The sequence below is a fragment of the Chlorella variabilis genome (assembly GCF_000147415.1).
Source record: "Chlorella variabilis unplaced genomic scaffold CHLNCscaffold_1, whole genome shotgun sequence".
NCBI classification, from domain to species: domain Eukaryota; kingdom Viridiplantae; phylum Chlorophyta; class Trebouxiophyceae; order Chlorellales; family Chlorellaceae; genus Chlorella; species Chlorella variabilis.
Genome location: NW_005435087.1, coordinates 1,752,632 through 1,775,119, shown reverse-complemented (window position 1 = coordinate 1,775,119; position 22,488 = coordinate 1,752,632). Strand labels below are relative to the sequence as shown.

General features: G+C 66.2%; 6 protein-coding genes across 6 annotated transcripts in view; 3 read left to right on the top strand and 3 right to left on the bottom strand.

Annotated features, from left to right (window-relative positions):
• Nucleotides 1-2,875, bottom strand: part of CHLNCDRAFT_59538 (hypothetical protein) — a 3,832-nt gene extending 957 nt beyond the window's left edge. Inside the window, exons 1-12 of the mRNA XM_005851787.1 lie at nt 2,770-2,875; nt 2,645-2,688; nt 2,423-2,495; nt 2,104-2,252; nt 1,890-1,971; nt 1,719-1,770; nt 1,473-1,577; nt 1,249-1,348; nt 953-1,096; nt 679-817; nt 433-498; nt 89-190 (exon numbers count right to left, since the gene is read on the bottom strand). Of these exons, the coding sequence (XP_005851849.1) occupies nt 89-190; nt 433-498; nt 679-817; nt 953-1,096; nt 1,249-1,348; nt 1,473-1,577; nt 1,719-1,770; nt 1,890-1,971; nt 2,104-2,252; nt 2,423-2,495; nt 2,645-2,688; nt 2,770-2,781 (1,068 nt within the window). The 5' untranslated portion in view covers nt 2,782-2,875. The remainder of the gene's footprint in view (nt 1-88; nt 191-432; nt 499-678; nt 818-952; nt 1,097-1,248; nt 1,349-1,472; nt 1,578-1,718; nt 1,771-1,889; nt 1,972-2,103; nt 2,253-2,422; nt 2,496-2,644; nt 2,689-2,769) is intronic.
• A 135-nt stretch (nt 2,876-3,010) lies between these two features.
• CHLNCDRAFT_59537 (hypothetical protein) lies at nt 3,011-6,123 on the top strand. Its single transcript, XM_005852113.1, has 9 exons — nt 3,011-3,251; nt 3,325-3,362; nt 3,569-3,781; nt 3,990-4,052; nt 4,184-4,330; nt 4,590-4,665; nt 4,844-5,009; nt 5,282-5,376; nt 5,597-6,123. The coding sequence occupies exons 1-9, from the start codon at nt 3,032-3,034 to the stop codon at nt 5,683-5,685; spliced, it is 1,107 nt and encodes a 368-aa protein (XP_005852175.1). The 5' UTR covers nt 3,011-3,031; the 3' UTR covers nt 5,686-6,123.
• Nucleotides 6,124-6,599: 476 nt separating this feature from the next.
• CHLNCDRAFT_133364 (hypothetical protein) lies at nt 6,600-10,221 on the top strand (the record flags this gene model as incomplete). The annotated part of the gene is made up of 13 exons (XM_005852112.1): nt 6,600-6,617; nt 6,897-7,184; nt 7,340-7,468; nt 7,571-7,627; nt 7,809-8,036; nt 8,230-8,375; nt 8,613-8,667; nt 8,857-9,060; nt 9,209-9,259; nt 9,413-9,466; nt 9,656-9,767; nt 9,908-9,988; nt 10,151-10,221. The coding sequence occupies 13 exons, from the start codon at nt 6,600-6,602 to the stop codon at nt 10,219-10,221; spliced, it is 1,494 nt and encodes a 497-aa protein (XP_005852174.1).
• Nucleotides 10,222-10,699: 478 nt separating this feature from the next.
• On the bottom strand, nt 10,700-11,156 carry CHLNCDRAFT_18419 (hypothetical protein; the record flags this gene model as incomplete). The annotated part of the gene is made up of 2 exons (XM_005851786.1): nt 10,700-10,928; nt 11,008-11,156. The coding sequence occupies 2 exons, from the start codon at nt 11,154-11,156 to the stop codon at nt 10,700-10,702; spliced, it is 378 nt and encodes a 125-aa protein (XP_005851848.1).
• Nucleotides 11,157-12,479: 1,323 nt separating this feature from the next.
• CHLNCDRAFT_133361 (hypothetical protein) lies at nt 12,480-15,313 on the bottom strand (the record flags this gene model as incomplete). Its single annotated transcript, XM_005851785.1, has 12 exons — nt 12,480-12,578; nt 12,737-12,836; nt 12,972-13,223; nt 13,340-13,368; nt 13,513-13,631; nt 13,764-13,859; nt 13,960-14,081; nt 14,244-14,352; nt 14,486-14,569; nt 14,698-14,899; nt 15,050-15,118; nt 15,254-15,313. The coding sequence occupies 12 exons, from the start codon at nt 15,311-15,313 to the stop codon at nt 12,480-12,482; spliced, it is 1,341 nt and encodes a 446-aa protein (XP_005851847.1).
• Nucleotides 15,314-16,930: 1,617 nt separating this feature from the next.
• CHLNCDRAFT_133360 (hypothetical protein) lies at nt 16,931-21,051 on the top strand (the record flags this gene model as incomplete). Its single annotated transcript, XM_005852111.1, has 17 exons — nt 16,931-17,058; nt 17,187-17,367; nt 17,516-17,564; nt 17,649-17,761; nt 17,852-17,994; nt 18,091-18,122; nt 18,218-18,284; nt 18,418-18,501; nt 18,616-18,727; nt 18,851-18,975; nt 19,109-19,209; nt 19,390-19,851; nt 20,004-20,135; nt 20,318-20,366; nt 20,488-20,576; nt 20,679-20,794; nt 20,956-21,051. The coding sequence occupies 17 exons, from the start codon at nt 16,931-16,933 to the stop codon at nt 21,049-21,051; spliced, it is 2,079 nt and encodes a 692-aa protein (XP_005852173.1).
• Between the last annotated feature and the right edge of the window lie 1,437 nt (nt 21,052-22,488).

The following is a 22,488-nucleotide window of genomic DNA, read 5'->3' as shown; positions in this document are numbered from 1 at the left end:
CAACAGGTGGCAGGGGGGCCCCCCCCAGAAAACGGGGGGCCCCCCTTTGGGGGTTGCCCCCCCCCCCCCCCCGCGCGCTCCCACCCACCAGCGTGCCGCGGAAGTTCATGAGCGCCATGTAGAGCATGTTGAGGCCCGCCAGCGTCACGCCGCGGCTGCCCCACAGGTCGCTCTCCTTGGCCTCCAGGTCCTGCGCGGAGTGTGTGCATGTGTGTGTGTGTGTGTGTGTGTGTGTGTGTGTGTGTTGGGGAGGGTGCCGCATGCAGGGGCCTTGGGCCTTGATGCGGGCACAGCCCAAGAGCAGGCCCGGGACGCGCAGCCCGTGCTGCAGCCTGGTGACGGCAGCCCCAGTCGGCCGCCGCGCCAGCAGCGCGCCAGGGCAGCCCCTGGGAGCGGGCGAGCAGCCGGCTGGCAGTGGTGCGGGCGGCGCACCAGGTAGCCCTCGGGCACCAGGAAGGACTTGTAGTTGGACTGAACCATCTGGAAGCCGATGAGCGACTGCGAGGGAGCAGGAGGAGGTGGAAGGGGCGAGCGGGCGGTGTGGCATCGCACCGAAGCTGTGTGCGAGCAGAGGCGGCAAGAAGAGGCGGCGGGCCACTGCCACAGGCGGTGCGGCGCATAGTGCACAGTGCGAGGCGGAAGGCAGGAGGCAGCTGTGCCGCCCAGCAGGCCTCCTACCTGCAGGCCCTGCAGGGTGAAGAGCATGGGGTACAGCAGCAGCAGCTGGCCCGACGACCCGCTCGACTCGCCGCCCACCACGTCCATGGCGCTGCTCTTGCCCAGCGCGATGCGCGTGTACATGCGGCGCCGCTGGTACCTGCGGGCAGGCGCAGGGGGCCGCGCCTGGTCACATGCCATGGCCCGCCACGCTTCCTGCCGGCACGACAGCGCGCAGGCCTGCCCGGCGGCCACCCGCAGCCCGCGGCCCGGCCCCGGCCCGCGCCCCCCGCACCTGTTCTGCATGATGATGACTGCGCCCTGCAGGACGGCCCACCACAGGAATGTGTGCACGGAGCGCGCCACCGAGGGCGAGTCGACGGGCAGGGAGAGCATGAGCATGGCGGTGGAGATCGACCAGTAGTGGTGGTGGATCCACCTGCGGGGGGCCGCCAGGGCAGAGGCAGAGCAGTGATGGAGGGGGGCCAGGCCAGGGCAGAGGGAGGGCATGGAAGAAGGGGCCAGGGCATGTCAGGGGCAGCCCAACCAGTGCCAGCGTGCAGCGGTCAGCCGGCAGCCCCGTGGGCTTACCAGGGGCGGATGTGGCTGCCGTTGACCTTGAGCACGCTCTCGCGCATCGCCGAGGCGGTGTAGAAGTAGAGGAGCCAGCAGAGGAAGAGCTGGCAGCCGACTGCAGAGGCAGGGAGGACGGGGCGGCGCAGGCGGCGGCATCCCCCTCAGCCTGGCCTGTGCCTGCCGGCCACGTGCTGCCCAGGCGTGCGCCCCCCAGCCCCGGCAGCTGCCGCAGCGCGCACCGATGAGCAGCGGGGTGAGCGTGAACTGTTCGTGCGCCTCCGCCACCGCCTTGGCGCGCATCATCCCCACCAGCAGCGTGCCCGCGATGGCCACCATGCTGTAGGCTGCAGGCGGGGCGGGCAGGCAGGCGGGGGTCGTGTCAAAGACCGAAATACATCTCAACACGCCACCGGAGCGGGCAAGGGAGGGGCGCAAACACCAACAGATCGCTGCATGGGCACTGCGCTCCCGGCTGCCGCCCTCGCCTGAGCGGTTGCGGAAGCGGTGGTACTCCTCCTTCAGCTTGATGCTCTGATCCTGCAGCCCGCCAGGCAGGCAGGGGAGGCACACGCCAGGTGAGCTGCCAGGCAGCGATCAACAGCGGCGACAGCAGCATGGGGTGAGTCACGTCAGCTCTGCCTCGCATGGCGGCCCACCTTGCGAATGGACACCACGTTGCAGCAGGGGCCCAGCAGCAGCTGCAAGATGGCCGGCTTCCTGGCGTTGCTGAATTTGCGCCTGCAGGCAGGAACAAGTGCCAGCAGCAAGCAGAAGGGCAGTTAAATGGGTACGCACGCAGATGCCTTCCCAGCCAAGAGCAAAATGCAGTTGAGAGCCAGCCAGCCAGCACATGCGGGCGGCGGGGCTCACAGGTCGCCGCCGGGGCCGCTGCCCCTGACGATGCCGCGCGCGCTCTCCATCGTCTGCAGCACGTCCAGCCAGTCGGCGGCCTCGGCGGCGGCCAGCTCCTTGGAGGCGCGCTCCAACATGCGCTCAATGTTCTTGGACAGGAACGACACCTGCAGGCGCAAGGCACCAGGGCATGTGCCCTCGCAAGACGCCCTCCTAGCACTGCAGCATCCCGTAGGGGTGTGCGTGCAAGTGCGCTGCGGCCGAGTATGACCAGCCCTGCATGAACAGCCCCCGGCCGCGGTGGTCTGGTTGACGTGCCGCTGCCGCCGGTGCCTACCTCATCCGACAGGGCATCACCCTCGCTGGTCAGCTTCTTGGAGTAGCCTGCCACCCTCTGGCTCAGATTGCGCCTGCAGTGGCATTGAAGGGGAAATTGCGTCGCGATAGCCGCAGGTCCATCCCGGCGCCGCCGGGCGGGTGTCGCCAGCCCCGGCTGCAGCACCCCCAGGCTGCCTCAGACGGCGAGACCCCGGTGCCGACATTGCCCTGATCAACTCACGCTGAGTTGTGCAGGCGTTCCGCCTCCTGCAGCGCCTCCTGAGCCTGCAGCAGCCGGGCGAGACGCCGAGGTTGGCAGGAGCCCCGGCCGGCCTTCCCGCACATCCAGGTGCTGCAACAGCTTACCGTGACTGCCATGGCTCCGCTACAGGATCAACGGGAGCACACAACACAGCGGGTGATCGAGCCAAAGCCTGCGGAGCGCCAAAGATGCTGCTGAGGGCCTCCCGACACTTGATGGCAGCCTCCGATGGCGCAGGTCTGACGAAACTCGCCCCCACGCTCGCCATCATTCCCCGAGTTTTCCTCCCCTGCATCAAGGCCAAGAGGACCCGCCCTCGGCCTCCCAGGCCCTCTCCCCTAGCACATTGTTCCGATCGCGATACAGATGGCGTCCCAGGCAGTGTGCAAGGCGCAGGGCGTCGTGGTGGGTGCCCTCCGCACCTCGGTGCTGGCCCGGCCCGCCCCCAGGGCTGGCGTGCTGGCCCCCATGTACTCCACCAAGACCCAGGTGTTCGCCCCCCGCCCGATGGGCGTGCGCTCTCGCAAGATGGCCACCGTGACCAAGGCCTCTGCTAACGGGGCTGGCCTGAATATCGACCTCCGGGGTGAGTGGTGGGCGGTTTCGCATCACGCCATCCATGCAGAATTAGGCTGACAGGGGCTGCTGCCGCGCTGCAGGCAAGAAGGCCTTCATCGCCGGTGTGGCGGACGACCAGGTGCCGCTGCTGCGCCGCCGCCAGAAACAGCCTGCCGGCATGCCGTGTCGTGCACCTGGGGACCTACAGCCACAGCATGCGTGCGCCGACGACCTACCATGCCCTGGCGATGCGCCGCATGCATTCTGGCGCTGCGGTTTCGGCTCCCCGCCGCATGCGGCAACCCGCGCACCCACGCCACGGCCCCCCTCGTGCCTGCGCCGCAGGGCTTTGGCTGGGCCATCGCCAAGTGCCTGGCGGAGGCGGGCGCGGAGATCAGCCTGGGCGTGTGGGTGCCCGCGCTCAACATCTTTGAGACCAGCTTCCGGCGCGGCAAGTTTGACGAGTCGCGCCGCCTGTCCAACGGCTCCCTCATGGAGTTTGCCCACATCTACCCGATGGATGCCGTGTTTGACACCATGGACGACGTCCCCGCAGACGTGAGGCGGGGGAAGGGGGAGCAGGCTGCCGGCTGGTGCAGCCCAACGATGCTGGCTGGTGCAGCCCAACGATGCGTGATGGCAGAGCGGCGAGGGCACGGCAAGATGGCCCCTTTCAGCAGCCTGCCCATGCCTGATACGGGCTTGTGCACCCCAGCTGCACAGCTGTGGCCAAGGGGTTCTGCGCCTGCATGCCGCATGGCTGCAGGTGAAGGATAACAAGCGCTACGCCGGCAACGAGGGCTGGACCGTGAGCGAGTGCGCCGCCAAGGTGCGGCCCCACCGCTTCAATGATGCCGACGAGTGTGCCCAGCTGCAATCCCTCAGAGAGGGGCCCACCTCCTCTCATTGGCGCACCTGCCACGCCTCCATCACGCTGTCGTGCCTGGCTCCCCGCCGCAGGTGGCCAAGGACTGGGGCAAGATTGACATCCTGGTCCACTCGCTGGCCAACGGGCCCGAGGTGCAGAAGCCGCTGCTGGAGACGAGCCGGCGCGGCTACCTGGCCGCCATGTCCGCCTCCTCCTACTCATTCGTCTCCCTGCTGCAGGCACGTGCCAGCTTCCAGCCAGCTGTGCACATCTCTGCTGTCTGCCGCACCTGCTGACATGTGCTTGAATCCTGGCTCGAATCGATTGCTGGTCCACTGCTGTTGCTGGGTAGTGACCTGATGCCTTTGCCTTAACAGCCTGCAGCATTGCATTGTGCAGCTCCAGCTCTGCCTTGCCTCCCCCCACAGCTGCTGCACATGCTAGCATTGCCTGCTCACCTGCCCCCCCTGCTCCTCCACGGCCTGTTTCTGCCCGCAGCGCTTTGGCCCGCTCATGAACGAGGGCGGCGCCGTCATCTCGCTCACATACGTGGCGGCCGACCGCGTCATCCCCGGTGAGGCTCCGCAGGGCTGCAGGCAGCTTGCCAGCACACGACAGCAGCCAGCCAGCCAGCCGGCCAGCCAGCCACCTGGCTCTGGTCACCTGCTTCCATGCTGTTGTGGAGACGCCGCCATGGTGTTGCCTGCCTGCGCCCGCCCCACCACCCCCATCCTCCTCCCCTGCCCCCGCAGGCTACGGCGGCGGCATGAGCAGCGCCAAGGCGGCCCTGGAGAGCGACACCAAGGTGCTGGCGTACGAGGCGGGACGCAAGTACAGCGTGCGCGTCAACACCATCTCCGCGGGCCCCCTGGGCTCCCGCGCCGCCAAGGCCATCGGCTTCATCGACGACATGATCAGGTGGGGGGGCTGGTAGTGGCGCGGGAGGTGGGCTGGGGGTGGTGCGTGTCGCCAGGGAGTGGCCTGTGGCGGCCCGCGCGGTGCAGGGGCGCAGGCAGGAGCCGGCTGAGGCGTGGTGGGCAAGGCGCGCGGCCAGGGGTGGCAGCGGCAGCCAGGCCGGCAGGGTGCACCGCAGCCCTGGCCCTCGGCCCGCCCCTGGTGCCTGCTGGATCCCACGCCGCACGCACCCTGACCCACGCCCCGCCACTCCTCTCCCGTGCGGCTGGCTGCAGGTACTCGTATGAGAACGCCCCCATCCAGAAGGAGCTCGCCGCCACCGAGGTCGGCGCCGTGGCCACCTTCCTCTGCTCGCCGCTCGCCTCGGCAGGTGGGCGCCCGCCGCACAGGCACCCGCCACCGCCGCTGCTGCTTGCACGCCGGCACGCCCATGGTGGTGGCCGCTGGCATCGGCGCCCAGGGGGTCGCGTTCTGGGGCATCGTCAGGGGTCTTTGTGCCGCTGGCTGGGCGGGTGTGCTGCTCGATGCTGCTTCACTTCGTGTGCCTTGCCTCAGCTTGGACCCCCTGCTTCTGCTGCCCTTGTGTGCAGTGACCGGCCAGACGGTGTATGTGGACAACGGCCTGTCGATCATGGGCCTGGCTGGGGACAGCAAGACCCTGGACCGTGCCAACGCCTGAGCCCTGCAGCCCAGGCAGCTGCACATGCCGCAGCGCGCCGACCGGCCAGCACCCTTTCCCGAGTGCTTCGGCCGCGGCTAGCCTGGCCCCGCCCCCCTGCGCCCTCGCCGCGTCCCCGGCAGCAGCCGGGGGTGGCACCATGCATAGCATTTGCACAGCACTGACCTGCCCTGCCGGTGGCCCGCTGGGCTGCGCCCCAGCGGCTTGTTGCAAATTTGATTTCTTTCCGCGTGCTGCACCTGCATTGCTCGCGCGCCGGATGAGTGGCGCTCCCGCTTTTTGTCAGTGTCCCTCCCGTCTTGAGTGCATGCGAGAACCGGCGCGGGGTGGCCAGCTCGCCATTCATTGCACTGCCCCTGTGCCCTTTCCTGCTGGCGTGGATTTCAACGCCTGCTTGACGCTACCTGCTCCCTCTCCAAGCTGTAAACACTTGATGCCATGGGAAAAGAAGGGGGCAGATCGTGGGGTGACTGCAAGCTGAATTACGCTGACAGTGACGCTGACGGCAGGGGACCCAAGTTGGGGCAACGGCGACCGGAATGCCAGCCTTCCGCAAACCGGTTCCATACGCCTCAAGGCCTTCAGATCTGGGATCTGACCCGCTAGGAGAGGCCTGGGGCTTCCAAATTTGGCACGTCAGCAAAATTGGTAAACCCCAGGGAGCCCTATAATAAGAGAGCTCACACCTTTGCCCTGGCCCCCATTGCAGTTGCAGTTGCGGAGACCAGTATCACATCGCCTGGCACCATGCCGAGCCTCGTCAGGCAAGTTTGGCGCACCAGCAGCTTCATGCGTCTCGGGGCAGCGCTGGTGGCGACAGCAGCGCGATCCCTGGTTTCTGCGTGCTTCTGGCATGAAACCCTAGAGCTTGCAGGCCCTCCCGGCCGCTGCCGATGCCTGCACACGATGACTGCATGCCTGCAGTGATGCTGGTGCCCCCGCGCACACCGTGAGCAAGGCCGGCAATCCCATCCTGGCAAATCTGCCCAACCAGGTGCAACCGGGCAGCTTTGTTGGACGGGCCGCTCGTCGGATGGGCAGCGGCGCGCCCGCCTGCCGCCGCTGCCTTTGTTGATGCCCTGTAGTCACGCATCTAGCTGGAAACGCTTGTGGAGTGGCAGCAGCAGTTGGCGGGCTTGCAGCATTACTACAGTATGTGAGCACCACAATCAAACTGGCACCCCCACTCCCCTGCCCCCGCCCGCCCGCAGCTGTTCATCGGCGGCGAGTGGTCGCCCGCCGCCAGCGGCAAGACCTTTGCCGTGCTCGACCCGCGCACTGGCCAGGAGGTGTTCCGCGTGGCGGAGGCGGACAAGGAGGATGTGGACAGGGCGGTGGCGGCGGCGCGCAGGGCGTTTGACGAGGGCGAGTGGTCGCGCATGTCGGGCAAGCAGCGCGGCAAGGTGCTGCTCAAGCTGGCGCAGCTGATTGAGGACAATGCCGACGAGATGGCCGCCATCGAGTCGCTGGACAACGGCAAGCCGCTGGTCATGAGCAAGGTGGGGCGCCTGCGGGAGCGGCGGCCTGCTGCACGGGCCTCCTGGGCCTGGCCTGCGCCCACCAGCCAACTCCCGTGCTTCCCCACGGCTTGGATCCCTGCGTTTGCTTGCCTCCCCCAACCCGGCCCTGCCCTCTGGCCTGCCCCACGCTGCAGATTGCCGACATCCCCCTCAGCGCCGACCACTTCCGCTACTACGCGGGGTGGGCGGACAAGCTGCACGGCAAGACCATCCCCTGCGACAACACCTTTGGCAAGGCGAGCAGGGCTGCACAATGGCTGCCGGTGGCTGGACAATGGGCCAGCCCGCGTCGCCAACCCCCGCTGTCTGGCTGCGAATGCGCCCGTCCCACATCCTCACTCACCCCGACTCCGCCCCTGCTGCAGTTCTTTGCCTACACGCTGCACGAGCCCATCGGCGTGGTTGGGCAGATCATTCCCTGGGTTCGTGCAGGATGCTGCCGCCTGCCTCCTGCTGTCTTTTGCCTGCTGCTGCGCCTGCTGCTTCCTGCCTGTGGAGTGTTTTGGCCACGTCAACCCCTTCTCTGATGCTCGGCCTCTAGAGCTGTTGCCCTCACGCCCGGCTGACGCCCGCCCTGCTGCCCCCCCATTTGCTGCGCCGCAGAACTTCCCGCTGCTTATGCTTGCCTGGAAGGTGGCCCCCGCCCTGGCCGCCGGCAACACCATCGTGCTGAAGCCTGCAGAGCAGACCCCTCTCAACGCGCTGCGCTTTGCGGAGCTGTGTGCTGAGGCGGGGGTGCCCAACGGAGCCATCAACATCCTGCCCGGCTTTGGGCCTACCGCCGGCGCCGCCATCTGCAGGCACCCCGGCGTCGACAAGCTGGCCTTCACGGTGGGCTGCCGGGGCACCAGGGCTGCTGCCGCCGGGGCGGGGAAGGCGCGCTGGTGCGCGCGGTGCCACGACCTGCGTTGGTGCTGCGGTGTGGTACCCTCTGCCTTCCCTGCGTCTGCTACGCACCTCCATGCTCCCGCCTGACACCCTCCCCTGCCCAGCACTGCCCTCCCCCTGACCCCCGCCCCGGCAGGGCTCCACCGAGGTGGGGCGGCTGGTGATGAAGGAGGCCAGCGAGCGCATCGTGCCTGTGACTCTGGAGCTGGGCGGCAAGAGCGCGCTGATCATAGACAAGCATGTGGATGTGGACAAGGCGGTGGAGGATGCCCACTTTGCGCTGTGAGCCAGTGGGGCCGCGGGGCTGGCAGGCTGTGTTGTTCTTGGGTTCTTGTTGTGGTTTTGGAGGTGTGGCCAGCTGGCGGTGGTCGCATGCTGCTGATGGACGGGCAGCGGGTGCGGCAGGCTGGCCCGGCGGCCTGCAGCCCCAGGCTAGCCGCCCGCTGCTGTGGAGCCAGTTGAGAGCGCCGGCTGGCCCTGCTGCTCATTGCTTGCCTGCGCTCTCTGCCCTCCTCGCAGCTTCTTCAACCACGGCCAGTGCTGCGCCGCCGGCAGCCGCACCTACGTGCACGCGGTGAGCGCAGGCGGTGTGGTGTGGGGGGCTTCTGCATGGCACGGGCCCCGCCTGTGGACCTGGTATTGCCACACCCTGCCTGTTTCTTCCCTCCTCCTCACCAGCGCACCTCCCCCCCACCCACTACTGTCCCTCTTCCTAATCTCCTCCTAACTTCATCTCCGGCCCCCTCCTTTTTCACCTTTGTAGGACATTTACGACGAGTTCGTGGCGAAGGCCGCGGCTCGCGCCCAGCGGCGCGTGGTGGGCGACCCATTTGAGGAGGGTGTGGAGCAGGGCCCCCAGGTGGACCAGGACCAGCTGAACAAGATCCTGGCCTACATCGACGTGGGGCAGCGGGAGGGCGCGCGCATGCTGTGCGGCGGCAAGCGCAGGGGCGACGCCGGCTACTTTGTGAGTGGATGGCTGCTGGCTGGGGGTGGGAGTGGGTGTGGGTTGGCAGGGAGCGGCTCGCGCATCTCGTCCGCCTGCCCTGCGCGCCCAGCCAGCCTGCACGCCGGCGCCATGGGCAGCAGGGACCCAACCTGCCCCGCCCCCGCAGGTGGAGCCCACCGTGTTTGCCGACGTGACGGACCAGATGAAGATCGCGCAGGTGCGGGGCTGCCGCTGCCGCTGCTGCCGCTGCTTGGGCGTTCCTCCAGCGGCTTGCGGCCCCTGGCCGAGCGCCAAGGCTGCAATTTCAAGCACGGCACTGCCTAGAGGCCGGGCAATGAAACGCTGCCTGCCTGCCTGCCTTGTGGCGCAGGAGGAGATCTTTGGGCCGGTGCAGTCCATCCTCAAGTACCACACCACCGAGGAGGTGGGCTGCCGGGCTGCTGGCCTCTTGGCTGTGTTGGGCTGCTGCAATACTGCAGCCGAAGCAGCGCCTCAGTGGCAGCCACGCTGCATTGATCCCAGGCTGCTGGCCTCGACTGGCTCTTAATTGCTATGCTTGCCTCGACCCGCTCATTTCGGCAGTTTTCTTCGTCTTTATCTTCACCCGATGCAGGTCATTGCCCGCGCCAACAAGTCAGAGTACGGCCTCGCTTCTGGCATCATCTCCAATGATGTCGGCTTCGTCAACACCGTGTCCCGCTCACTCAAGGCCGGCACCGTGTGGGGTGAGTGCCCGCGAGGGTCATGGTGTGCCCGTATCCTCCTTATCATGGCCTCCTGGGCAGCTTGCCACCCCTCCCCAAACCCAGAAGGCTGATTTGACCTTTGTCCCGCTTCCCGTGGCCCTCAACACATGAACAATCAGTCAATTGCTACAACGTGTACGACAGCGCCGTGCCTTTTGGCGGCTACCGCCTCTCCGGCGTGGGCAGGGACAAGGGCGAGTGTAAGTGGCTGCTTGTGCTGGCAACCCGCTGCCGCTGCATCCGCTGCATCCCGCTGCGCCGGCTGCAGGCATGCTGCATGTGTTGAGTGATGCTGGTGGACCCACCCGCCCGCTTTCCTCCCCCCCCCACCTGCCTGCTTTTCCACCCTCTTCGTCCTGCAGATGCGCTGGAGAATTACACCCAGGTCAAGGCCGTCTACCAGAGCCTGGAGCCCAACCAACCCTGGCTGTGAGCTGGCTGGCTGCCAGCCTGGCGTCCAGAAGAGCAGCCTGCCAGCCCCGTGGAGCTGGCGACCGCAATGCATGCAGCGCACAACTCGGCGCCCCAAGCACCCGTTTGAACCCCCGCAAGACCTTGCTTGCCTCAGTTGTCCCTCTCTGTTGATCTGTCCTACCCGCTGCTGTCAGCTCAATTTCTGTGCAAGGCGGGCCTCCCACCCCTCCCCCTGCATACCAAGTTTTGTCCCCCCTGTGCCTATCTGCTCCTCACAGCTTTTGGCATGCCTTGCATGAAGTCGCACGCGTGTGCGCTGCACATAAGTTTTGATACCCCCTGTTCTTGCACACGAAGCCCCCTCTGTAACTTTATCTGTTTCTTCCAGCAGAGAGAAAGAATTGCACTCCATCTCACACTCTCGATGCGCCACCTGCTGCCAGGGCAGCCCACAGTTTATTGCAGCTTTGCGTGGTCGATGGCCGACAATGCCGCGTTCACGTCGAAATACTGCAGCAGCAGGTGGTGGGGGTCAGTGGAGGTGGATTGTGGGGCTGCCCTGCACCCTGCTTGATCTGTGTTCCCCCAACCCTGGCTGCCCACACCTTGACATTGACGTGCGGAACGCCAAAAACCTTCAGCCTCGCCTCGTGCATGGCCATATAGGCCTCGGCGGAAGCGCGGTCTGAGAAGAGGTACACACCGCCCGCCTCCCCCCGCTCCTGGCTCTCGGTCCAGACCTGCAGCAGCGGCCACCAACAGGGGCAGGTGGGGCTGCGCAGTTGAGTTGCAGCTGGCACCCGACTCTTGACCACAGCGTGCTCCGTGCTCGCTCGCCTTCCATATCAGCCCCGGTTCATGGGCGATTGAATGCGCCAGCTCCCGCATCCCCTCCGTTGTCGCATCCCCAAAGGGCCCTTGAAAGGGGAAATCCACTTGCAGCAGCACGGACATCCTGCAAGGGGGCAGGGCAGGCCCGGTGGGGGAAGCGGCTGTTGCCGCCAGCCCGCCCCCGCCGCGCCCGCGCTGCTCTGGGCCAAACCCCATGCCACCTGATGCGTGTCGCGGCCCAGACAACTCAATTATCTCGCCTAGTCGAAAGGGAGAGCCTGGGGCAGGCAGAGCCAGGCACCCTTCACTTGCTGTCTTGGTTGCGGGGAGTAGCGCTCTCGCCTTGATCCTGCAGCGTGTCCGATCAAGCTTTGATAATCTCATTGCTAGCCATTGTTGCAGCGACGGAGAACCGGTATTCTGCGCCTTCCTCCCGCCCCATGCAAAGTTGTGTGGGCTTTTGCCCCCGCCTCTCCTGCGTTCAGGCCCGCTAAGCTGTCGCTGAGCGAGGAGGGGGCAGCCCATGCCGCGGTTCGCTTTGCACACCACTGGGAAAAGCGCCTCGCTCAGGGCGGGAGCGGGAGTGGTGGCAGTGTCGTTCGGAGCGGTGAGTGCACTGTAGGGCCCAGAAAGTGAGTGGGCTTAATGCGGTGCCTCCCCAGCCGCAGCCTGGCCTGGCGGCAGCAGGCGGTGGGTTAGGGGCGGACCGTCCGCCCGCAACTTCACCCTTCCCCCGCGCCCGCTGCTCTCTCCAGTTCTTCTTGATCCTGGCGGGCAGGCAGATCGATGTCTACAGGATGCAGGAGCCGATGAAGTAAGGCAGCGCCTGGGCAGCCCTGCGTTCCGGTTGCCGCTGCCCCTGTTTGTGCAGGGGTTAATCGTCCACGCTTGCCGCCTGCTGTGCAGAGCCCAACTGTCGCGCCTGTCGTCGAGCTTGGGGTCATGGGCCATGCCCATCAGCAGCGGTGCATCGGCAGCAGGAGGGGCAGCGGAAGGCGTGCTGAGCAGCTCCAGCGCAGCTGGAGCAGCAGCGGGCGGCAGCGGCTCCTCTGATGTGTTTGCCGGGCCCAGCCTGAACTTCTCCCGGCTGCAAACCTTCTTCAGCTTACTGGCAGACTACCCCAAGGAAAACACCTGGCAAGCGCCATCCAAGGAGGGGGCAGCGGCTGCGCCGGGCCCGGCACCAAGCGGCGGGCGAACAGCGGAGCTGTGAGGCGTTTGCTGCAGCGTGTGCCTCAAGTTTGTTTCATTGCGACTGTTTCAGCTTGTTGACAACAGAACTTGGCAAATAAATAGGCCACATTGCAGGGCCGTGACCGATTCAATACGAAGTCAGATGCGTATCGTGCAAGCAGGAGGCGGCACGGCTCAGAAGCGGCAGTGCACCAAGCCTGGATGGGAAGATCTGAACCGACAGATGAAGCCAGGGCCTTCGCGACTGCGGCCCTAGCCAGCCACCTCCTGCACAACCGCCAGTACGCTAAGCACCACCCCCAGCAGCAGCACCGCGATGGGCAGCGCCACATTGTCCACAAAGAGCCCAACCTGCAGCGGCACCGGGGGGGCAGCAGGCCGCTTGTTCATGACTGCGGAGACGGGCGCTAGGTGCTGCACCACATGACGCTGACTAGCAAGCAGGCTGCGAGGCCACAAGGAGGGCAGGCGGGCACGCAGGCAAGTCGGCCCGCCGTCCCGGCTCGCACCTGCTCCCAGAGGCTGAGGCCGGCGCCATCCAGGAAGGTTGCGTAGCGGCGCATGTCCATGCTTCCGTTGCTGATCAGCGTATCCAGGGGGGCCGAGCGCCTGCAAGGCACAACAGCAGCAGCAAGGGAGCAGGTGGGCAGCCCTGCAGGCATGGAGCACACCTCTTGACGTGCTGGCCATGCAGGCAGGGACTTGCATATCCCCAGGCATTGAGCCACAGCTTGAGCGGCGCACCTCCTCTCCATCATGGGAGGCTGGAAGTGCGTATCTGTCTCTGTGGGCTGCACTGAGACGCGCTCAACATCCTCGTCCCTAGCAGCAGCGGGCACGGCGCCGCCTGCGGTTGCGGTCGTGCCTGGCTGTGCCGTGGGCACCATGGAGTGGGCAGGTGCGCTCCTGCTCTGCTGCTCGGGGTCGTTGGCTTCTGGGTCTGGCTGGCGAATCGGCGCATCCATGAAGGGGGAGGGCTCCATGGTAAAATGCGCCCTGCACCGGGGACATGGGGGCGCACATGCGGACATGACGCGGGGATGTGGCTGTTGCGTGCACAGGCTACTGTGCAGGTCTTGCAAGCAAGTAGGCGGCCTGGCATGAGAGCGCACCTGTGTCCTGTCGGCGCCCCCACACGCCTCTGCATTGCGGCCGAGGGCAAGCGGCAGCGTCACTTCCCAACAGCAGCTGGGATGGTGCTGCCTGGAGAGAGGCACCGCCTGCTGATGCCGCACGCACCAGCTTGCACACATCCTGGGGGCATAGGCATGCTGTGCCGGCGCACCTTCCCAACGAGCCAGTCGTCAATGAGCGGGTCGCTCCAGGGCACGTGGCCAGAGTCGAGGTCCTCCAGCAGCGGCACACGGACCTTGGGGATCACCTGCTTCTTGCGGCGGCGCATGCCTGCAGCATGCGAGGGACAATGCAGCACCTTAGCGAAACACGCCTGGCGTCCCATGAGTGCAGGTACCAGCTGGGTGCAGCGGCGGGTGCCATAGGTGATACAGCAGCAGCAGGGCAGGCAGCGACACCCACCAAAGAAGTACAGCCGCAGGTGGCAGACGACAGGGATGATGTAGCAGAGCAGGCAGCCGGCGGTGGCGCCCGTCAGGCTGAAAATCTTCTCAGCCCCTGCAGCAGCGGGCACAGCGCGGCGTGAAGGATGTGAGGGGGGGGACACGATACACACCATCAACAAGCAACTACTGGCTGTCCAGGGGGTGCAGCGCACCTGAACCTGGGAAAGCCAGGGCCACGGACAGCGAGGGCACCAGGGTCAGTGCGGCCAGCATCACGTCCTGGCGCCGGGTGGTGGGCACCACCTCGCCCGACTCTGTGCTGCCCGCCAGCAAGCTGCACGCGGTGGCAGGCGGTGCAGAGGTGTGTGCTTGCATCAGGGCGGAGAGCTTGCCGGTGATATGAATGCCATGGCGTGGCCTGGCGCGGGCGGCGGGTTGCGAGCGCGTCTCCAGCAGGCGCCGCGCGGCTGCCAGGTGTTGCCAGCTGGCTGCCCACCTGGCGAGCGTGTAGCGGAGGGTGATGGCCAGCGCCGGGATGCTGACTGAGAGGTAGAGAGCCACCATGCACTCCAGGGCGCCGTTTGGCCAGCCTTTCAGCAGGCTTACTGCACGTGGGGGGTACAGGGCAGCATTGCAGATGAGCCGAGCTGGCACAAGTGTGCAGGCTGGCCAGCTGCGATGAGCTGGACGCAGTCAGAGAAGAGCAAAATACTGACCGGCCTGCTGGCCCTCCCTCACCTGCCATGAGGTCACCGGGGGTATCCAGCCCATAGGTTCCCGCAGCACAGATGCCAATCACAGCATATACGCAATACGCCACACCTGTGGGTAAACACGGGAGGTGGGTGGGCACGCCTGACGCAGCACGCCTCGCACAGCACACGAGGGGCTCTGGCCTCGGGCTTTCAGAGAACAGGGGCAGAACAGGCGCTTCCCGGTCAGCGTCTCACCCACGGTTGCCACCGCCACCGCTCGGGACAGGAGGTCGACTCCCGGGCGGCCGCGGGGCAGCTCTTGCAGCAAAGGCAGAAGCATGGGGTGTACATAAAACGCGTAGGAGAAGACTGACACGGCTTCGGGAGTCTCGGGTGTCCAGCGCATCTCGAAGAGCGGCAGCTCGCCAGACTTGATGGCAGGGAACCCAGCCCGCACCTAACGGCAAGCAGGGGGGGGCAACAAACAAGCTGGGGCAACGAAGTTGGGCAGCCTCGCGTACAGAGCAGCCAGCAAACTGGGGACATAGTCGGTATCCGGCAGGATGGAAGCAGAGGGGCAGCGGGAGCAGCGCGGCCCACGACTCACTGCGTTGGTCACCACGACGGCTGCCATGACGGCCAGGCACGACAGGGCACCGGTGGCAGCAGCCTCCAGCTGCCGCAACAGGGCAGGGCAGGGTGGGAGTGGATCAGGCAAGTAAATGGGCAGCAGCATTCCGCTGCTGGGTTGCTGCCGGTTTATTCTTCTGTGCACCTGGCGCAGCTGCCCTGTGTTATTGGCTGCTCACACCTGGCGGATCTGGCGCAGGGTGCACAGCGGCAGCACCACCGACACCGTCAGCAGCGTCATCACCACACGCCCATCGCCCACCAGCAGCCAGGCAGGAGCTGCGGAGCGGAGCAGGTCAGCCACAGCAGTCTTGCCGAGATCGGCTAGGAGCGCGATTTCGCCTGCAGCCAAGGGGCCAGGAAGCGAGAAGCGCATTGCAGCCCGCAATCCAGGTCCCAGAATACGCCGGCACCTGGCGGCGGCGGCGCTCTCACCCGACAGCGTGCCCCACAGCCCCTGTGTTACCCTGTGTTACAGTCACCCCGCTATGATAGGCCGCGTGAGCAGACCTTGGGCAGGGGGCACACGTGATCAAGGGGCATCAAGAGAGGGGGTGGACCATGGAGCACCCTCTCCATGGCTCCGACCACCCTCCCCCCAGCTGAGCGTCCCAGGGTCACCCCACCCTGGCCCCGCTCCCCGTCCTGCCGGACACGCAACCCCCACAACGTGGTGGGGGACGTGGGGATCCTTAGCAGCTTAGGCCTGCCAGGCCGACGGGTGCCGATGCTGGTGCGGGCTCCCGGCGGCAGGCAGCGCCGCCGCCGGGCACTCAAATGGCATGGGGCACATGGGCCCCCATGCCCGCACATCTCCCAGGCACATGAAAATACCAGAAGGCTGCACATGTAAGGGTGCATGCATTGCAGGCAGGAGTGCAAAGTGGCCTGCCGCGGCGGTCGGCTGTGCCATTACTCAGTCAGCCGCCGCTACCGTGCCGGGCTTGGCGTTCCCATGCCAACATGCCGGCGTGCCATCGCGCAAGGGGCCAGTGAGTGTGTGAGGTGGAGGTGGGGGTGGTGGGGCGCCATGAGCGCGCAGCGGGCGACCAGCCCCCAGGCGCGCCCTCCCACCGTCCCAGCAACCTTCTCGTAGCTGTAAACGTTCAGACGGGCTGCAGGGGCAGGGCATGCGGCACAGAGAGTGACAGGGCGGCAGGTATTGCGAGCACTTGGAGACGCGCATACGTCAGACCCCCGCACCTGCCACTTTGATGAGCAGCCTTGAGGTGACTGTGTTGCTCAGTGCAACCGCCATTGCAGCCACCCCGCCAGCTAGCACGCCAGTGCGGGAAAACGCAAAAGGCACGGGAAGGACGGCGCTGCAGGGCAGGAGTGAATGAGGCCGGGGCGGGCCTTGCGCCGGGCGGCATGCATCGAAGCGGCGGGCGGGCGGGGACGGGCACAGCAGCTGCGCCACCAGCGGCCAAACCAGCTTGTCAACAGTGCCTCACCTTCCCAGAATGCCGAGGCATAGCGTCAGCACAGAGCTGCTGAACGCCCCCTTGCTGTCAAGCGAGACACCTGAACCGAGCTGCTCCATGCTGCTGTAACGTAAATTTACAGCAGCGTGGGGGTGATCAAGCACAAGGACGAGCACACACGCTGGCTGGAGGGGTTGCAAGGGGTGGAGCCCGGCTAGGGTTGTTCCGGACGTGCACTGGGGCCGGTTGCAAGGGCTGCATCGATGTGCAATCAATGCGCATTTCCTTGCACAAGCATTCCTCGGACGGAAAGCCCCCGATTCCGCGCATCTCTTGACCTGGTGCTGCGAGTGCTGAGGACGGTCACTTGCTGCATTCACAGCAGGAGGGCGCGGCTGTCGTTGCATTGTGTGCAGAGGCAGGCAGTGGCCGGCATGGCGGTCATGGCGCAAGCAGCGCCTCCCTTGCGCTCTGCAGGGTCGTTTGCCTTTCAGTGGTCTCGCCCAGCAGCAAAGGAAGTCTTCTCGGCCACCTGTGTGCTCACTCTAGGGATCGTGGGAAAGTGAGCAGCGAGTGGGGCACCGAGCTGAGGTTGTGGTGAAGGGAACTGGTGCCGCCGCACCTGTTGCCGCCCACGACCCTGCTCCGCCCCCCCCTGCCACCGGACACTGTTGTTGCTGCTTTCTGCAGTGCCATTTTGCCCGTCCCCTATGCGTTTTCCATCACCGGAGCGGTAGTGGGAGTGCTCGTGTTTGCGGGGACCGCGCTAGCCAACATGTGCACATGCCACCTGCTGCTGCGTGGGGCGGTGGCCTCGGCGACCTGCGACTACGAGGGCCTGGCAGAGGCAATAGGCGGGCCCATCGTGCGGGTGCGTGGCAGCTGCACAGCCAGCCAGCGTGCACTCGTTGTTTGTGTGCAAGTTTGTGCAGGCGGCCGTGCTGCTGGGCAGACAGCCAGCGTGTGCTTCATGTGCCCCCTCGTCATGTCCTAGCCAATTTGCCTGCCTGTACATGCAGTGGGCGGTGGAGGGGTGCACCGTAGCCCTGCTGCTGGGCACCAACATTGGTAAGTACGGCGTGCTTCCATTGCCCCGCTCATGCACCTTCCACTGCCGAGCTGAAACCGGCGCACAATGCGGTGCGAGCGCAGGCGCAATCATCCAGATTGGGCAGAGCGCGTCGACGGCGGTCAACTCGCAGTGGCCTGACAAAGCGGCCTGGTGGACGGACAACAACGGCTTCTGGCCCATGGTCATATTCACGGTCCGCCACCGCCCCTGCCCTGCCTTGCCCCTGCCCTGCCCTGCCCCTTGCCCAGCACCAACCTACTGGACCCCCGCCCCTTGCCTGCAGCTGGGCGGCATCCTCCCGCTCTCCATGCTGCCCACCATGCGCCAGCTGGAGGTGGTAGGCGCCGTGGGCAGCATCATTGTATGGGTGCTGACCGTCGTAATCATGGTCAAGTCGATTTCCAATGGCCTGCCCCAGCTGGGAAAGTGAGTGTGGAGCAGTGGAGCGGTGGCGCCAGCTGCCGCAGCCTATGTGCTGACGCCTCGCCGCGCCTGCCCCCTGTTTCACCCACGCACTTGCAGAACCTTTGAAGTTGTCGGCTTCACCAGCCTAGGTGTGTGCTGTTGCTAGCAAGGCACTGGCCCGCCAGCTTCGCCCCTGCGTATGACCCTTCCACCATACTGCTCCCTGCTCCTGCAATGTGTACAGACAATGTGGCGCAGGCATTCTCCCTTGCGGGCTTCGCCTTCTACCTGCAGGCGCTGCTGATGCCCCTGTGAGCCACCCCCTGCTGCCGCTGCCGCTGCTGGTACCGCCTTGATGCATCTTGCTGCTTGCTGCCGCCTGCTTGCTGCCCAGCACGCCCTCGCCACCCATTCCACCGGATGCTGTCCGTTGTGCGTCCGCAGACTGGGAGAGCTGCAGCCGGGGGTCAAGGGCGCTGCGGCTGCCAAGACGGCCGCCGACATCACGGTGCTGGGCAGCGCGCTGAGGTGCGGCTGCATGGGATCACGTCCAGCCCTGGTGATCCACCCGCTCCTGCGCGTTTCGCCTTGCCCCCCTCCCTCACCACCTACTGTACTGCCTGGTCGGCCACCCGCCTGCAGCACCTACCTGCTGGCCGGCTTCTTTGGGGCAAGCATGTACGGTGACCAGACGAGCAGCAACGTGCTGGAGAACGAGTGGCTGCCTGGGTTGGGCACCTTCGTGCTGAACATGGTCAGTCGGGGTGCTGTGCCCGCCAGGGGGATGCGCTGCCTGCTGGGTGGCCAGGCCTGGCCTGGAAACAATGTGCCCGCCCACCCCACCACCCCCGCCCGCCACCCTGGGCCCTGTCTGCAGCTGGTGACGCTGTACCTCGTGATCTCCGTGCCGCCCATCGTCTTTGCCAACGTGCACACAGTGCGGCACTGGGTGGAGCGCGCCAGCCGGGGGCGCACCAAGGCGCTGGCGCGCTGGCTGCAGCAGTTCATCAGGCAAGCGGCCCTCGGGAGCCTGTCAAGAGGAACCCACCCCTCCCGTGGACCTCCGCACCCGCCCGCTTCCCGCCCTGTGTTCCCACAGCTGAGCAGCGCGGTGCCTTCCCGCCTGTGCCTGCAGCACCCTGCTCGTGCTGGGCGTGTGCCTGGCGGTCTCGCTGGCCGCCCCCGGCCAGTCGGGCACCGTCCTCACCTTCACCGGCGCAACCTTTGTGTGCATGGGTGAGCCGAGCGCAGGCTGGCGCTGACTGCGGGCTGTCGCCTGCTGCTGTGTGTGGCTGCCATCATTCCGTTCACACACTCTTTCGCAACTCCAGAGTCCCTCTGCGCAATCCCTGCTCCACCAGCCCACTGTCACCTCCCTCCACCCCCCAGCCCCCCTTCCCCCATCCCACACTGCAGTTTCTTATGTTTTCCCTGTTGTTTTCCACGCGGTGGCCTACACGGGGCGGGCACGCTACCAGCAGCAGAAGGTGGAGGCGGAGGAGGAGCTGGCGGCTCGCGCCTCCGACCTGGAGCTGGCCACCAAGAGCCTCAGCATCGCGGGGCGCAAGCCAGCGGATGCGGCGGCAGGAGCGAATGGGGCAGCCCTGCACGGCAGGTCGGGCCAGGGGGACACCTTGGCTGCAGGTGCAGCTGCAGGCAGTGCAGCCGAGCAGGAGGGAGCAGCCGTGAATCCTGCGGATGCAGGGGATCGGCAGGCCGGCGTGGAGCACGCGTCGGCGGCCATGGCAGCAAAACCGTCGCCTTTCGACATGGACAGCCCTGCCCAGGTTTCGCCTGCCCAGCACGGCAGCGCCCACAAGCATGCTTCCCACAAGTGGCCATCGGAGAGCTCGCATGGCCATCTGCCGGCTGTTCCAGGTGGGCGTGGCACCTGTGTCCACAGCGCGCAATGGATTTTTGCCCGCCTGTTGAATGCTGCCGGCTCCCTGCCACCATCCCAGTCGGCCGGCTTGCGCTGCCGCTGGTCTCATCACCTGCTTCTCATCCTGCTGCTGTGTGTGCTGGTGCAGAGGGGAGCTCGGTGGAGCCATCCGTCCCCAGCGGCTTCCTGCATTCCCTGTCGCTGCGCAGGAGCAGCAGGTCCAGCGGTGGTTCCAGCATGGGGCGTCTGCTGCTGGACCTACTACACGCCACCAACACAGGTGCCTCGGTCGCTGCTGGGGCCAGGCTAGCTGCACATGTGCCTGTGCCGGCCGCTACGCTGTGCACGAGCTAGTTTGCCGCAGAACGGCCTGCGGATGCTCGGCCAGGAGTGTGGGAGTGTGCCTGCTTCAAGGCTGCAGCCATCATCTTAGCCTGCCACCTGCCTGCCACACTGCTGCAGCGGCACCGCAGCGCAGCAAGGAGCTGGAGGAGGAGCTGGAAGGCATCAGGTGTGTGCGCAGGCATGGGCTGCAGTCATGGATGCAGAACTTGTGCGGTGTGGGAGGGAAGAGCTGCTGCGGTGGTGGTGTGCGCACCGCTTGCACGCTGCTCCTCGGGTTACTCCTGCAGTCGCTCTGGTAGCCTCCACGTTGACCGGCAGTCCGTGTTTCGCGACGAGCTGCTGCGGACGAGCCTGGCGCCGCAGGCGATTGCGGCAGGTGGGCCACCTGCGCTTCCGTTGCTGCTGCCATGCGCTGCCCCCGCCTACACCCCGCCTGCAAGCTCAAGTGGCACCTACTCGCCTCTTGCTCCCACTGCAGGCGCATCCTTCATGACGCCCGCACTCACCGAGCTCACGGACTTGGGCTCTGAGGAGCGCGATGACCTGGTGCTGGCGCTGCTGCCGCCCTACCGCCGCACCCAGCTCCGCCACCCGGTGCGCTGTGTGGACCCTGTGGCTGGCCAGCTGCTCTTTTGGGTTGCTGCAAAGAGGCGGTTTGAAACAAGCCAACAAAAATAGTTCATCATGTAACGCCACACCCTGTTGTGTGCCACTGCACCCGACTGTGTGGCCACTCCCCTATCTGTTGTGTGCAGGTGTTGGAGGGCATCAAGGAGGTGGCCATCCCCATCGTCGTGCTGGCCATGGGCCTCTTCTTCTCCATCAGCACCTTGGTCCTGCTGTTCAATTGACGGCCTGCCTGTGCTCCGGCGCCGCAGCCCAGGCATGCATGGCAAGTACGCCTGCTGTTGCACTCGACCAAATGTTTCCAGGAAGCTCTGTTGATGCACGTGCATACATCGAGTGTATCCCCTGTACCACCGATCCTTTCCCCACATTATCCGCTCAGTCCATATGCCTTAGTTGTATTCTGCAACAATGTCAGTTACTCAGCCTTGTTGTATGTTCTAGTCAAGCTATCGTGATACAGTCAGATCAGTTCGCGGCCTGCCGCTATCCCCGCCATGGTACCAGCGCTACCAAGCCTATTCTTCATGCGTGGGCTGGTCATGCGTCCTCTGGCAGCACCGCACCGTCCTTCTGCCGCAGCACCTCCATCACGCCGATGCCCACGCTGGTGGCCAGGTTGAGGGAGCGGACGTGCTGGTCGCTCATGGGGATTTTGACCATGTGGGTGGCCGCGGCGTGCGCCTCCTGGGGCAGCCCCGTGGTCTCCGCCCCAAACATGAGCCAGGTGGAGGCGGCGGGCGGGTACAGCCCCTCTGCCGCATAGTGCTGCCGCGCAAACTTGCTGTAGCCTGCGTGTCGGTGGGGCAGGAGATGGATGGCACACTGCTGCCTTGCATCCGTGGGGGCAGGCGGTGTGCTGGCACCCAATCCGGCGGGGCCTCACCCACGAGCTGCTTGGGGCCCTCCTGCTGCTGCCAGAACTCCAGAAAGGCCTCCCAGCTGGGGTGCACATCCACGCACACAGCCGGCCAGTAGTCCAGCCCGGCCCGCTTCAGCCTGCATGCAGGGTCAGCGAGGGCGCTGATGGGTCGGCTAGGGCGGGCGTGGGCAGGGACAGCCTGAAGCAGCCCGGCCAGGTGCTCACTTCTTGCTGCCTAGCTCGAAGCCGCACGGCCCCACCAGGTGCAGGCCAATGTTGGTGGCGGCACAGGTGCGCGCCACGTTGCCTGCGAGAGAGCAGCGGATGGCTGGTCCGAGGGATTGGCAAGCGATTCTGGGCAGCCAAGCACCGCCTGCCCGTCACGCCCAGCCTGCCCGCACCTGCGTTCTGCGGGATTTGAGGGTGGATCAGCACCACGTGCAGGTCTGGTCGCTGGTGCGTCTGCCTGCCGCCGGCGATGGCTATGCTCCAGTCGTGCTGCTGCTGGCCTTGTGCTGTGTCTTGCCCCGCTGCCGCCGCCGCTGCTGCCGCTCGTCCCTGCTGCTGCTGCCGCCGCCGCTGCCGCCGCCAGGCCGCCACGCCCGGCGGGTCTGCATGTGTTGCGTGCCGGGGCCAAGGGCCGTGCATTGGTGTCGACGCTGCACTGCCGCACCCTACAGAGGCTTGTTGGCGCGCCTGAGCGGCTGCCCTCAAGGGGACGGCGAGTTTGGCGGCGGTGGCTGCCGCTCTCACCCTCATGCTCAGCGTGCAGTGGAGGCCGATGGGATCAATGCAATGC

Coding starts and splice junctions, on each gene's coding strand:
- CHLNCDRAFT_59537 (XM_005852113.1), top strand. CDS start 3,032: ATGGCGTCCCAGGCAGTGTGCAAGGCGCAGGGCGTCGTGGTGGGTGCC. Junction 3,782..3,989: donor TGGACGACGTCCCCGCAGAC/GTGAGGCGGGGG, acceptor GCATGGCTGCAG/GTGAAGGATAACAAGCGCTA. Junction 5,010..5,281: donor TTCATCGACGACATGATCAG/GTGGGGGGGCTG, acceptor GGCTGGCTGCAG/GTACTCGTATGAGAACGCCC.